A 12,372-nucleotide genomic window follows, 5' to 3' on the forward strand; every position below is an offset into this window, starting at 1 on the left:
CACCTTGAGGATCTCAGATGCCAGGCCATCATGAGATGGTTTCCTTATTTGCATTTTAGCAATATGTGAGCTTTCCTCTCCTGGCTGGAGGCTCTGCTAGTTCTCTTGGTGTTCATGTTCCTTATGTCATGCATTTAGAATTTAGAATTTTAGAATTCATTTGCAGGTTTACACTGGATAGGAGTTTTTGCTTCTCTCCCCTCTCTCTGTGATTTCCCTTCCTCACCCACTGGCTTTCTTCTTGGTTCTCCTTGACCCGCCCCCTCTCCCCCCAAGCCCGTGTCTTCGAGTCTAGAAACAGAGCTCAGGACCCAGGCTCTGTCCCTTGCTGAGCTCAGCAGGCTTCTTCAGGCAGGGATGCAGCTCTGCATAAACCCTGGCCCCAGGGCAATTGGTTGCCTCTTCTCCAGCCCCCTTCCCAGGTGGGAGAGCCTGATTCCAGCCCCAGTTTCAGTCCTGGGGCCTGGGGCCTGTAAACCCTCAGGAATGGAACACGAGGCCACCACTCCTCCGTAGCCAGTGACCTACCGCCGTGACTTGATTTTTTTGTGGGCCGTAAAAAAGCTGACCATATTTTTGCACCCTGCGGTTTTTTTTTGAACATTTGTTCCCAATAAATTTTTTTTTTTTTTTAAAGATTTTATTTATTTAGGCGGGAGGGAGAGGAAGAGAGAATCTGAAGCGCTGAGTGCAGAGCCTGACTCGGGGGCTTGATCTCATGATCTGAGCCGAAACCGAGGGTCAGCCGCTTAACCGACTGTGCTTCTCCCACACACATTATCCTCACTTGGCTTTGTGAGGGTGAGAGAGCTCTCTGGGCCTCAGTTATAGGAAAACTCATCCCATTCACGGAGTCCCCCCTCTTAGGCCTCATGGTCTCCCGAAGTCTTCCTCCTAATACCATCCTAATGCAGGTTAGGGTTTCAACACAGGAATTTGGAGGGGGTGGGGAAGACAAACATTAAGACCGTCGCAAGCAGTAAACTAAGAGAAAATTAAAACGTGTCTATTTGAAAGTGAGCAAAAGAAGGTTGCCCTATTCCAGCCTAATTCCCCTTATTCACCCCTTAAGTTCAAATTGCTTTCCCTCTGGTGACTCCCAAATCTTTACGGTGAGGGGTAAATGCTGGCTTCTGACGTTTTAAATACTGACTTTAGACACTCCTCTCCTTTGAAAACTCCACCCAGTGATCTCCTGCTCCTTTTGTCCCCATCACTGCCATCTACTTACCTTCATGCCTTGAGGACTCTGGCTTTACTTTGCAGCTACCAGGCTACTGCTAAGTTTCTCCAGAACGTCTTCGTGATCGTGACAGACCTCTTCTTCAGTGACTCAGTGAGTCACTCCGCTGTGCCAGGCATTGGGTATCCGCTTCCTATATACATTATCTTGTTGATTTAGTCCACAATTTAAAGATAAGGATATCAGGACTCAGAGAGTCAGTGACGTGGCTAAAGTCTCACAGCTACTCTATTTGAAACTTTCTTAACTCGGGTGATCTTTATTTTTATTCACTTGGAAGTCCATTTCATTGACCTTTTCGTCACTCAGCGCATTGCTTCTGGTACCTTGAATCCTGGGAGGCTCTTCTCAGACAGTTAGCCCACTACTAACCCTTCCCCATGACCTCTCTATGACCCCTGCCTGCCTCCTCAGCCCTCTCTGTTCCCTGCCTTCTGTGACCCACAGAGTCCTTTCTGCTTTCTCTTTCCAACATTCTGTTATACTTGGGACTTCCTTCTGTAGCCACTTGATTGCTAGCCTCCAAAATAAGATCAATCCGACCATTTCCTGTCTGTTCGGAGTCTTTCTTTCTAAGCACAATTGGTGAAAATGCCATCACCTGGCTGCCAACTGACTCCATTTCAAATGAAGTTGTAGTGCCTGGCCCTTCAGTGCTCAGGAGTACATTAGTTATCCCATTTTGGCTCCCTTGCTCTTCCTCACACCGGCTGTTCCAAAACTTCTCAACATTCGTTGTCAACACTGCCACTCCAGCCTCCTGGGGCTGGTTGACTTTGCCTTGAGTCCCACTGAGAACCTAGAATCTATCAGGAGTGATTTCCCTTTACTGTCCTCTTTACCTCAAAGTGTGCCTGCATCTGACTTGTCCTTTTTTTTTTTCTTCCCTTTGGATTATAGGAATCATTACGATTTACCCATGGTAATTCTAGTCCCCTGTATTGTTCTTTCCAAACCATTCTAGGGGGTTGCCTCATCCACTTCCTTCCTCCTTTATGTCTTCAGTCTCTTACCCTCCGTTTTCCTATCTCCTCACTACAAGCAGGTGTATCCGAATTGGTCAGAGTGGCCTCGCCAGTCACTTCCCTCAGTCCTGTCACCTCTCGCAATGTCTCCTTTTTTTTCCAGATAAGATTTCATTTATTTATTTGATGGAGAGAGAGCTACAGAGCACAAGCAGGGACAGGGGCAGAGGGAGAGGGAGAAGCAGACTTCCCACTGAGCAGAGAGCCCCCCCATGGGGCTCTATCCCAGGACCCTGGGATCATGACCTGAGCCAAAGACAGATGCTTAACCGACTGAAGCCCACCAGAAGCCCACCACGTCTCTTTATGGCCAAACTTGGGGCAAGAGCGGAAACCCCCCATTCTGGTAAAGGTCTCTCCCACAGGCTGCCCTTGACTTCTTTAAGGCCACATCAGATGATCTCCCTCTTAGTCTCTTTGCAGCATTTGACAATGTCAACCACCCTTTTTGTCTATTATTTTTTGTCTCCTTTGAGTTTTAGAATGCTATTTTCCCATTTCTTTCCCTCCCTCTCCTTTAAACTATTATCTGTCTTCCTCTGCCTGCCCCTTCATGATTTTTCCCAAGACTCTGACCTTGGCCTACGTATCTCCTGGGCATTGGATCTACGTGTCTAACTTCTTATGGGCATTACCCGGGACAGAATACATGCTCCTTCAATTGCCTGCTCCTCCTTTCATTCCCTTCCTTAGTAACTGTCACCCAAGCTAGAAATCTGGTATCCTCTTTGACACTACTCCTGCCTTTCCCTCTGCACATAGAGCCACTCAGTCCTATCCGCCATCCCTCTGAGATGTCTGGTTTTCGCTCTTCCATTCTCATCACTGTTGCCCTAATTGAGGTCTTCACGAACTATCAGAATAGCCCTTTAAATTTTCTTCCTGCCTTAAGTGTCACTCAACTTCCATCTTTTCTCTATACTGCTGCCGGTGTTAGATTTGTAAGACACACTGATTAAACTGTTCCTGTGTTCCAAATTGTTCATTGTCTCTGCTGTGCCTGTGGGGTCCTGTCTGGAACCCGTGGCCTACCACTAGGGCCCTTCCCAGACAGACCTTGTGCCCCACCCCCCACCATCTCTCTCCAGCAAATCCCACCAGGCATGCTGGGTACTCTGCTTTTCCTCATCTCTGTGTGGTTTTAGAATTTCTGGGCTGGTTCCACAGTTGTTGGTTTTTTTTTTTTAAGATTTTTATTTATTTATTTGACACAGAGAGACATAGAGAGAAAGGGAACACAAGCAGGGCATGTGGGAGAGGGAGAAGCAGGCTTGCTGAGCAGGGAGCCCAATGCAGGGCTCAATCCCAGGACCCCAGGATCACGACCTGAACCGAAGGCAGACATTAACGACCGAGCCACATAGGTGCCCCTACAGTTACCTTTTTGATGCAGCATTTGTGACCCATCTTCCTCGACTCTCGTTGAGGGGGGCTTTGTTCATATCCCCTCCACCCCTCCACGTGGGTCTCGTGGGGCTTCGTTCATATCCCCTCCACCGCTGCTCTCATATTCTAGTTAAACTGTATGTGGTTCTCTCTTCTCTCTGCTGGCTTTCAAGCTTCTTAGAGGGCATCTTTGTTGTCTCAGGTTCCAAAGTATAGTGAGTGTCTCATAAATATTTATTGAACTAAAAATTGGATAATATATCTAGGACCGTGAATGCAAAGCAAAGAGCGAAGGTGCTTAGGAGCCCATTATCGCCCGAAGCACAGGAAGCACTAACAAAACAGAAAACAGATTTTCAGTTTTAGCTTTAATATACAGTTATTTGAGAGGTTTTTTTTTTCTTTTCTTCTAGAAATGTGGCTTTACTAAAATAAGAGACAATACATTTTAATCGAGCTTGCATCAGTATAATTTTGGAGTTCAAACGAACTGGAAACACTCACGAATGGTTGGCTGAGTCAAATAGAGTGTCAACAACAATCTGTCATCTAACAATTGAGCTTTTTGTGATTGTTGAAAAGCACAGATGAAGTTCACTCAGAAAAAAAGAATCTATTAAAAGTTAGGTAGGAAGGTGAAAGAATATTTTATATAGCATTTTATTTAACCAAAATTGGCTTGTTAAATCTTGGGGTCCCCGAAATGCTTCGAGAACACTATAGAAAAATGCTATAGAAACACTATAGAAAAAGGCTGATTTTACAAAAAAAAACCTTAGCCTCTTTGTGTTAATATAATGCCAATAAAGCCTTATCCAGCTATGTTTCTCTACTAGTGATATTGGAGAAGTATTATTATGTTAGCAAGGTCCAAAACTCCCAGTTTCTGAAAACACATTTGTGGAAATGGGTATCTGTGAGCACATTTTGTATGTTGGTAACTTACAAGCAGTACAAAAACCAGAAACTCTTTCTTGCAAAGCCATAAAGGACCCCAGAGTATAGAAGCATTTATAGATAACCTTATTATTCTTCAGTGTTTATTTTTTTCCCCATTTGTTCATTAAAATTCAATCCTGGAGTTCTATATAAAATAAGATGCCATATTGTCAAATGTATTTTTTTTTTCTTTCAATTATCTATGCCATGAAAACAAACTACTTTGAAAGGTGCTCTTTGCCTCTGAGTTAGAACTGAAACCAAGGGTAGCAAAGTAGACTACTTTCTCTTCCTTAAGGGACTTGGCAAGATGGGGAAATGCAGAAGACAAAAGGTCAGTGTGGCAAGAGCCCATGGTGGTTGTGAGTCAGGATACTGACCCAGCAGGAAACTCACATTCCAGGTCATAGGGCCTTTGTTCTAAGTTATTTGAACATAAATACGTCATTTCATTTGGTAGCAGAGACCTAAATTTTTCATTATTCTTTACAGCTTGCTGTTTTTTATAGTCATCGCATTATTGTATTTATTAACCATCTTACAGTATTTATATCTGTAATTATTAGACATTTTTCTACCATGATTAGGTAACTGGGCTGTTTAAAAAAGAAACACCTCCAGAATAGCTAAATTTTTAAAGTCACTACCTACATCTGCCAAAACAGATTAGTAGCAAATTTCCAGAACAGAACAAATTGTCTTGATCTCCTTACCTAACACTTTGTTTTATGTCAAATCTAACTGCTTTCAGGGAACAAGACTTCTTGATGGAAGCTTATATTTTGACATAAAAATTTTGGGGGCTGCAAGTGTAAGGTAATTTTATCCTTATTTTGAAGGCTGAAGATTGCTGTATTATTAGTTTTATGGTATTCACACTATAAAAAACACCATATATTCATGACAGACTTGATCTGGTCTTAGCTTAGGTCAAACTTACTAGCTCAGGAACTTGAGTATCCTGTTTGAGAAATTATATGTTTATCAATAAGCACTACCTTGTAAAGTAATATTTACACCTCAGGTGCCTCTTCTTCATAACCATAACCATTGTCATTCCTGAATTTTTGTAAAAATTTCAGTATTAATTTTATGATAAACATTGGCCAAGCAGAATTATAACTTTAATCGGAGTACTTAAGCTTAGGTATTTTTGTAAAGAAAATTTCTTTTTAGCATATTCCTAAAAATTACTTTGGATTCGGTCCTAAAAGGATTTTTCATTTTAAAATGTCTGTATCTCCTTAATAGTATCATACATACTGCTTTCTCTTTTTGTAATTTAATATTTCTTTTCTCAGCCAGGCTCATAACCTGCTTCCAGTTATTATTTGTCTGTGTTAGGGTGACAGACGATGTCCAGTTGACTATGCAGTGATCACAGGACAAAAGCTAGAAGTGTCTTGAGGTGTTGGACTCTGGTGTCCAAGGGTTTGGGCTTTAAGTCAGCCTGCAGAGCTCCACCACCTCCTCCTTGTGTGACCTAGGGCAAAGCCTTTCACCGCTCTGTGCCTCAATCTCCTCATCTGTAAAATGACTCATTTTACATATATAAATGTAATACATATAAAATGTTTAGAACTGTACCTGGTATGTAGGAAGTACTCAGTAAGTGTCTATCACAGAGTAATGGACCTCTTCAGTCATAGATCTAGTTTTTTAAGAATTCCAGACAGTGGTACTTTAATCTATTTCCTGAATAATAAAATCAATAGTTTTTTCAAATGTTTATGGAGTACAAAATACATTGGCATCTTTGCTATAAAAATTAGCAGTGCTAATAACTGGTTATTGTGTTTTCTGGGATATTTATTGGTAACTTTAGGATACAGCTAACAGACGAGCCAGAGGCCCTCGACACAGCCCATCGTGGAAGCGTGTGGAATCTGAATTCCACTGTCATCCCACATGATTGCTTCCGCAGTGAAAAGGCCGTGAAATACTAGTTACGGTTTTTTCGAGTGAACACATCTCCTAGACTTTAACAGTTCTCTTTCTTCCCTAACTCCACTTCCATTAAGATTTTTGTTTTAGACTGAAAATGAAAGGAAGGTACTTGTTTCCGAAGTGCTGATGTCAGAATAATTTGTCAAGCCCAATGTATTATTTCCTTTAACTTTGTTTCCACCATATAAAGAAACTATGGAAGAATCTGGGTCTCTTATTTTTATCCCCCAGGGCCAAAGGTATACTGTTGCTGTTTAATAATGATTTGTTGAATGAATTAACCAGCACGACAGAAGGTCCGTTCTTCAGCCAAACTATGTCTTTATTTGTTTAAGGAGGATCCAGAGCCGATGAGGCAACATGAAGTGAGCCCACGGGGTGGGAGGCGAGGGAAGGCATCAGGGATTGTGGGGGACAGTATCTGCAGGTTGCATTAAACAGCAGCCGAGTTTACGATCTCTGCTGTGTGTAAGGAGAGGCTTCTGCCCGGAGGCAAATGCGAATATTTACTTCATATGATTGATAGATAGCCCTAAAATTATTCTGGAATGTTTGTTTTCCAGGGGCATCACGATTCCATAAAAGAAAGAAAGATAGGTACCCACCCATATTTACCCCCTATATATTGATACATATTAAAAATACCTTACCTGGAAGAAAGTTTAACAAAGACCACTTGCCTGGTGTCTGTTCATTTGCTAGATCTCTGTCTATTGAGAACTGATGGAACTTTAGGGATGCTTGCAAAAACAACTCTGTTCTAAATTTATGGCAATCTGAGGAGCTACGTAATTGCTGTCAGTGGTAGCATGAATAACTTTTCTAATTGGAACAAAAGCCACATTTAACTATTCCTACGAAAGCATTGGTCCGTGTACAGCATGCACACTTTGCAGTCTTGCCGCTGGGGAGACCCTACGGCTCTGCCCTCCCTGCCTACTTGACAGACTTCAGAAGAAACTAGGAAAAAGCAGCCAGAAAAGTCAGAGTCCATTTTGAAGCTCTGATTGTTAGGAGGGCAACTGGTGGGCCTACACGTTACATGTACGAGAGCTTCAAGGCATTAGACTGTTTTGGTTTTTTTTTTTAAGATTTTATTTATTTATTTGGCAGACAGAGATCACAAGCAGGCAGAGAGAGGAAGGGAAGCAGGCTCCCCACCGAGCAGAGAGCCGGACGTGGGGCTCGATCCCAGGACTCTGGGATCATGACCTGAGCCGAAAGCAGAGGCTTTAACCCACTGAGCCACCCAGGTGCCCCTATTAGACTGGTTTTACTGGACTTTCTGGCTTACCTCTTGGGCTCTCCATGAGTTCAATTCTACTTAAAGGATAATGCCCTACTTGTTCTTCTTCTTTTTTTTTTTTTTTTTAAGATTTTATTAATTTGACAGAGTGGGATCACAAGTGGGTAGAGAGGCAGGCAGAGAGAGATGCTCCCCATGGAGCAGAGAGCCTGATGCGGGTCTCAATCCCAGGACCCTGAGATTGTGACCTGAGCCGAGGCAGAGGGTGAACCCACTGAACCACCCAGGTGCCCCAATAGTGCCTACTTCTTGATCGTCTCCCCTGTTCTGAATCCTTGGCGTAAACCATTCTGTAGTGAGAAAATCAACCTGTCAAGCTTTTACATTCTTCCTAACATTTCCGTTCTCCGTCTTCACATTACCCCTCTACCTGGAAACTTGCAGCCTCAGAAACCACTCCCCCCCCCAGCCTTCCTTCCCACTCTTTGCCTCCTGCTTTGCTTATGTACAGTGTTACCGTAACCCTCTGCCCATTACTGAATGTTGACACCTCTGACTTTTCACTTTTCACTCTATGTTTGTGTGATGGTGTGGGCTCTTGCCTGTCTGAGGGCAGGCTGATCGCTTTTTGACGCTGTAAATGGCTGCCCACAGGGTATAAAATGCACAAGGATTGTGAAGCAATGAGAGTGAACAAAGAGAGTATGAATCCTTTTGTAGATGATTTGCCCAACAGATTCTTTTTACTGATATGCCTACTGTCAACAAAATGCACTAGTCTCAGAATTGAGAAGACCTGTGAATACCAGGCTGCAGATAACTTTGAAAAAGAATTATTGGGGGAGGAGAAAAGGACATTTGGCAGCAAATCAAGTAAACTTTGTTGTTGTGAGGTGCTAGATAAGAAGAATTGTGCAAGAGAATTTGTTCATGTTCAGACTGATTTGTGTCCCCCCCCCCCTTTTTTTTTAATTTTTGTGTTCCCTCTCTTTAACTGCTGTTTGCTGCTCAAAAATAAGTATCTGGCAAATTTTTTTGAGCTATCTTTATCTTTTCCTTGTTAATATCTATTATCAGTGCATTCTTAAAAAAAAGATTTCATTTATTTATTTGAGAGAGAGAGAGAGCACACGTGTGTACTGGAGAGGGGTAGGGTGAGAGAGGGAAGCAGGCTTTCAGCTGAGCAGGAAGCCCAATGTGGGGCTCGATCCCAGGACCCTAAGATCATGGCCTGAGCAGAAGGTGGAGGCTTAACGCACTGAGCCACCCCAACACCCCTTATCAGTACATTCTTGATTACATATCCCCATCGTGTTCGTTCTATGTGATTATCTAACATGATGTGAGGGAGAGATTTGCGTTATTTATTTTTCTCGAAAGCTGCCCACTATTGTGTATGACTGCAAGATTCTTCTACACAAATGCTTTTGGGTCTTAAGCTTAGATTTCAAAGCTAGTAGTGCTCTGTGTCCTCCTAAATGGAAAGGATTTGTAAGCTATATATTAAATTCAAGCATTCTTAAGGAACTTACTTAAGCTACGGCTAATTCTACTGCATTAGAAGCACTATTTGATATGGATTAGATGCAATAAAGTATATATAATCTTACAGTTTATTCTAATAAACCTCAATTCAGTTACAGGTGTTGTTTAATATCTTTGAGTCAAACTTAGTATTATTGCATAAAAGCTGAGAAGTGAGTTTGATGCCACCCATCAATTTGCATATAACACTCAGTTTTTAACTGCTACAAACAAATCGTAAGCCTTTTAAAATACGGTTTTCTCGCAATCACATCACATAATTGAGTTTCTTATTCTAAGCAAATGCTTTGTGGGGTTTTTTTTTCATCCTTTTCTGTTTTCTGCTAGTATATTTCATTGATCTTTTATATAATAGATGCAAACTGTCTCTTTGTTGAAGGAGGAAGCTGCAGGTGTATTACCAGTTTCGCATGTGATGGACTTTAACCTCGGTTTCTGTCTCTCCCCCACACAGTCCCTTCAATCTGAATATGTTCATTACTAAGCCCCCGCCACTCCGGTGAAAGCGCTCCGCTCTTAGACACCAGGTCTTCATCTGGACAAGCAATGCAGAGAGAGAAAGAGAGAGAGAGAGAGAGCAGCTGCTTGTCGGAGGAGTCTTTCTGCCTTCCCGCCTTAAATGAAGGAGAGCGCTAACATAAGACCTTCAAGAGACTTGAAACCAGAAAAACTCTGGCTAATGACTACACTAAATGCACTGAAACTAGGTTTATAGAGCTGTCCACACTCAGACAGTTGTAACGTTGAATTTGGTATCTTGAAAGGTTATTTTTAATGTATTTCGGTAATACATCTGTTATTACAATTACATGTACAGTGTTACATTATGTATGTATTGTGAACTTTAAGAGACTATTTTGATAAATTTATACATATATAAAATTATGGAAAAACTAGACTATATTTTGACTTAGATTTTTCTTGCTGTTTGCTACCAAAAATTTGTATTTTGAATTTGTTTAGTATGGTTTTGTCTACCACGAATACAATAATTCCTCTTTATGAAGAAAGAGTAAGGGAGAAAGTTTTTAGAAAGTGATTTTTATGTTCCCATTCTGAACAGGGCATATCAGTTCATCCTTTTGGGGAGTCAGTCAAATATGATGAGTTTATCCAAGCTGATCTCTGGAGAGAGGAGGTTGATTGGTTGATAGGACTTATTTAGACTACTTCTTTTCCCTTTGTTTTTGTTGCCGAGCCATTTCATTTCTCATCCTTGGGGGGCTTTAAAAAAATTTAACATCCAGTTGGAGATCAGAACTCCCTGAATGTTTCTCCTGAAAACACAGCTTGTCTCTGTGTGAAATGACTCAACATTCCAAATGCCTTTATTTCTCTCCTCTCACAAGAGCCCTGACCCCAGTTAGGACATTCCACGCTTGGTACGAGGTTGTTGTCTGTAAGCACACATGGTCTGGCACCTGTTTTAAATCAATGAAGAGAGAAAACTGGGAAAAAAAAAAAAAAAAAAAAAAAGAAGATGCTGCTGCGAAGTAGTTCTCTGTATCAAAGGAGATATGTTTGAAACAGATGACGAACACCTACCACACAAGCTAGCGTATCAGAAGCCTGACATGAGAATGAAGGGACTCCTTAGAGGTGTTCAGGGCCCATTTATTGAGTATAATCTTGTGTTTTGGCCTCAGAAGCCCAGAGGCTTCATTTCTCTGGGCAGCTGGGAAGCCTTCGATGCTAATTTTTTCCCATGCTGCCTCAGAAGACACCTCACACAGTTAAATGGATCCACATGAAGTGCTCTCCTTGCCACCACTGAGTTATTTATAATCTGTTTATTTGTGGGGGGAATGGGGTACCTGGAGGCCATTACACATGCTTCAGCAAAACATCATGTCCATGCTTTCCATTTTAAAAAGGCATTTGAATGGCTGTTTGGCTCAGGTTCGTGACTTAAACTTCAGTAACTGCAGTACCAAATAATTGCACTAAAGCTGATGGGGAAAAAAAAATGAATTGTATGTTTTAGGAGTCAAAAATTAAAATAAGTGGAATGAAATCATAAAGCTTTTCTTAAGCCAGAATTGTAAAATATTTTATTATGAGTTGTTAAAAAATAAAAAAAAAAAGATTGGTTAGTTATATAGGAAGATGGTAGTATTTAAAAAAAATTATCCGTGGAAAGTAATTCAGATGACATTCGAGAAGTGGGGAAAAGGGAACCATGTTGACAGTTTGAGTTCTGTGAACACTAATTTGTGTGCAGCTATTAAAATGATTGTAAAATTGACTACTATAAATTTCCCATGATTATGTGTGTATATTAGTCATAGGTATCTACATGTGTATGTCTTAAAATGATCGGTACACATGTAGATACTGAGACAAACCAAGAAGTGTATGTATATAATATAGAAAGTATATAGCAAAGTAATTCTACTCCAAAAACAAAAATTGTTGACATGTATTTTGTTATGAAGTTTACCTTCCAAAAGAGATTTTGTTCTATTTTAAAGTGTAGAAGAATGCACTGCTAATAAATAATAAATGTTTTATGCAATTTATGTTTTCCCTGACTTTTATAATTTGAAATTTGAGTTATCAATGTACCGAAGTCTCTTTGTAATTTTATGTTTGATCCAATCTGGTTGGTGCCTTTCAAGTGTCTCAGGCTCTCCATTCCGGATTTTTAGTTTATCTTTCATTGACTTTCCAGGTTGTGGCCATTTTTTGAAGTGTATGACAATGAGCACAAAGAAATCTTTGACTTTGCCTTTCGCAAAAGTCGGATAACGTCAGGATCTCGCTGTCTTTCTCTCTCTCATTTTCTTTTCTGTTAATAAAACACTGATTGTGATCCGAGTTTCGGTCCTGCTTGGTCATTTATGACTATTGGGTGATCCACTGGTCATCAGTGCCTTTTGAGAAGAATGGCCTTTTTTCTTAAAGGAGCAACTATGGAAATAAATCAGATGAAACAAACCTCACCACTTGGATGTATGTCCTGAAGAGCCAGCTTGAGAATAAGAAACTGCACTATTAATTCAAGATATTTTATGCATTAAACTGGATCTCTCTGGGTTGTG

The 12,372-nt window shown here is 41.1% G+C and overlaps 1 protein-coding gene across 4 annotated transcripts in view; it reads left to right on the forward strand.

Moving 5' to 3' along the window:
* Window positions 1–12,148, forward strand: part of CDC14A (cell division cycle 14A) — a 179,631-nt gene extending 167,483 nt beyond the window's left edge. For all 4 annotated transcript variants that reach the window (XM_082686495.1, XM_082686500.1, XM_082686499.1 and 1 more), the window contains one exon: window positions 9,786–12,148. In XM_082686495.1, the coding sequence (XP_082542621.1) occupies window positions 9,786–9,815 (30 nt within the window). In that variant the 3' untranslated portion in view covers window positions 9,816–12,148. The remainder of the gene's footprint in view (window positions 1–9,785) is intronic.
* The last annotated feature ends 224 nt before the right edge of the window (window positions 12,149–12,372 follow it).

Source organism: Mustela nivalis (genome assembly GCF_964662115.1).
Source record: "Mustela nivalis genome assembly, chromosome: 10".
Taxonomy (NCBI): Eukaryota; Metazoa; Chordata; class Mammalia; order Carnivora; family Mustelidae; genus Mustela; species Mustela nivalis.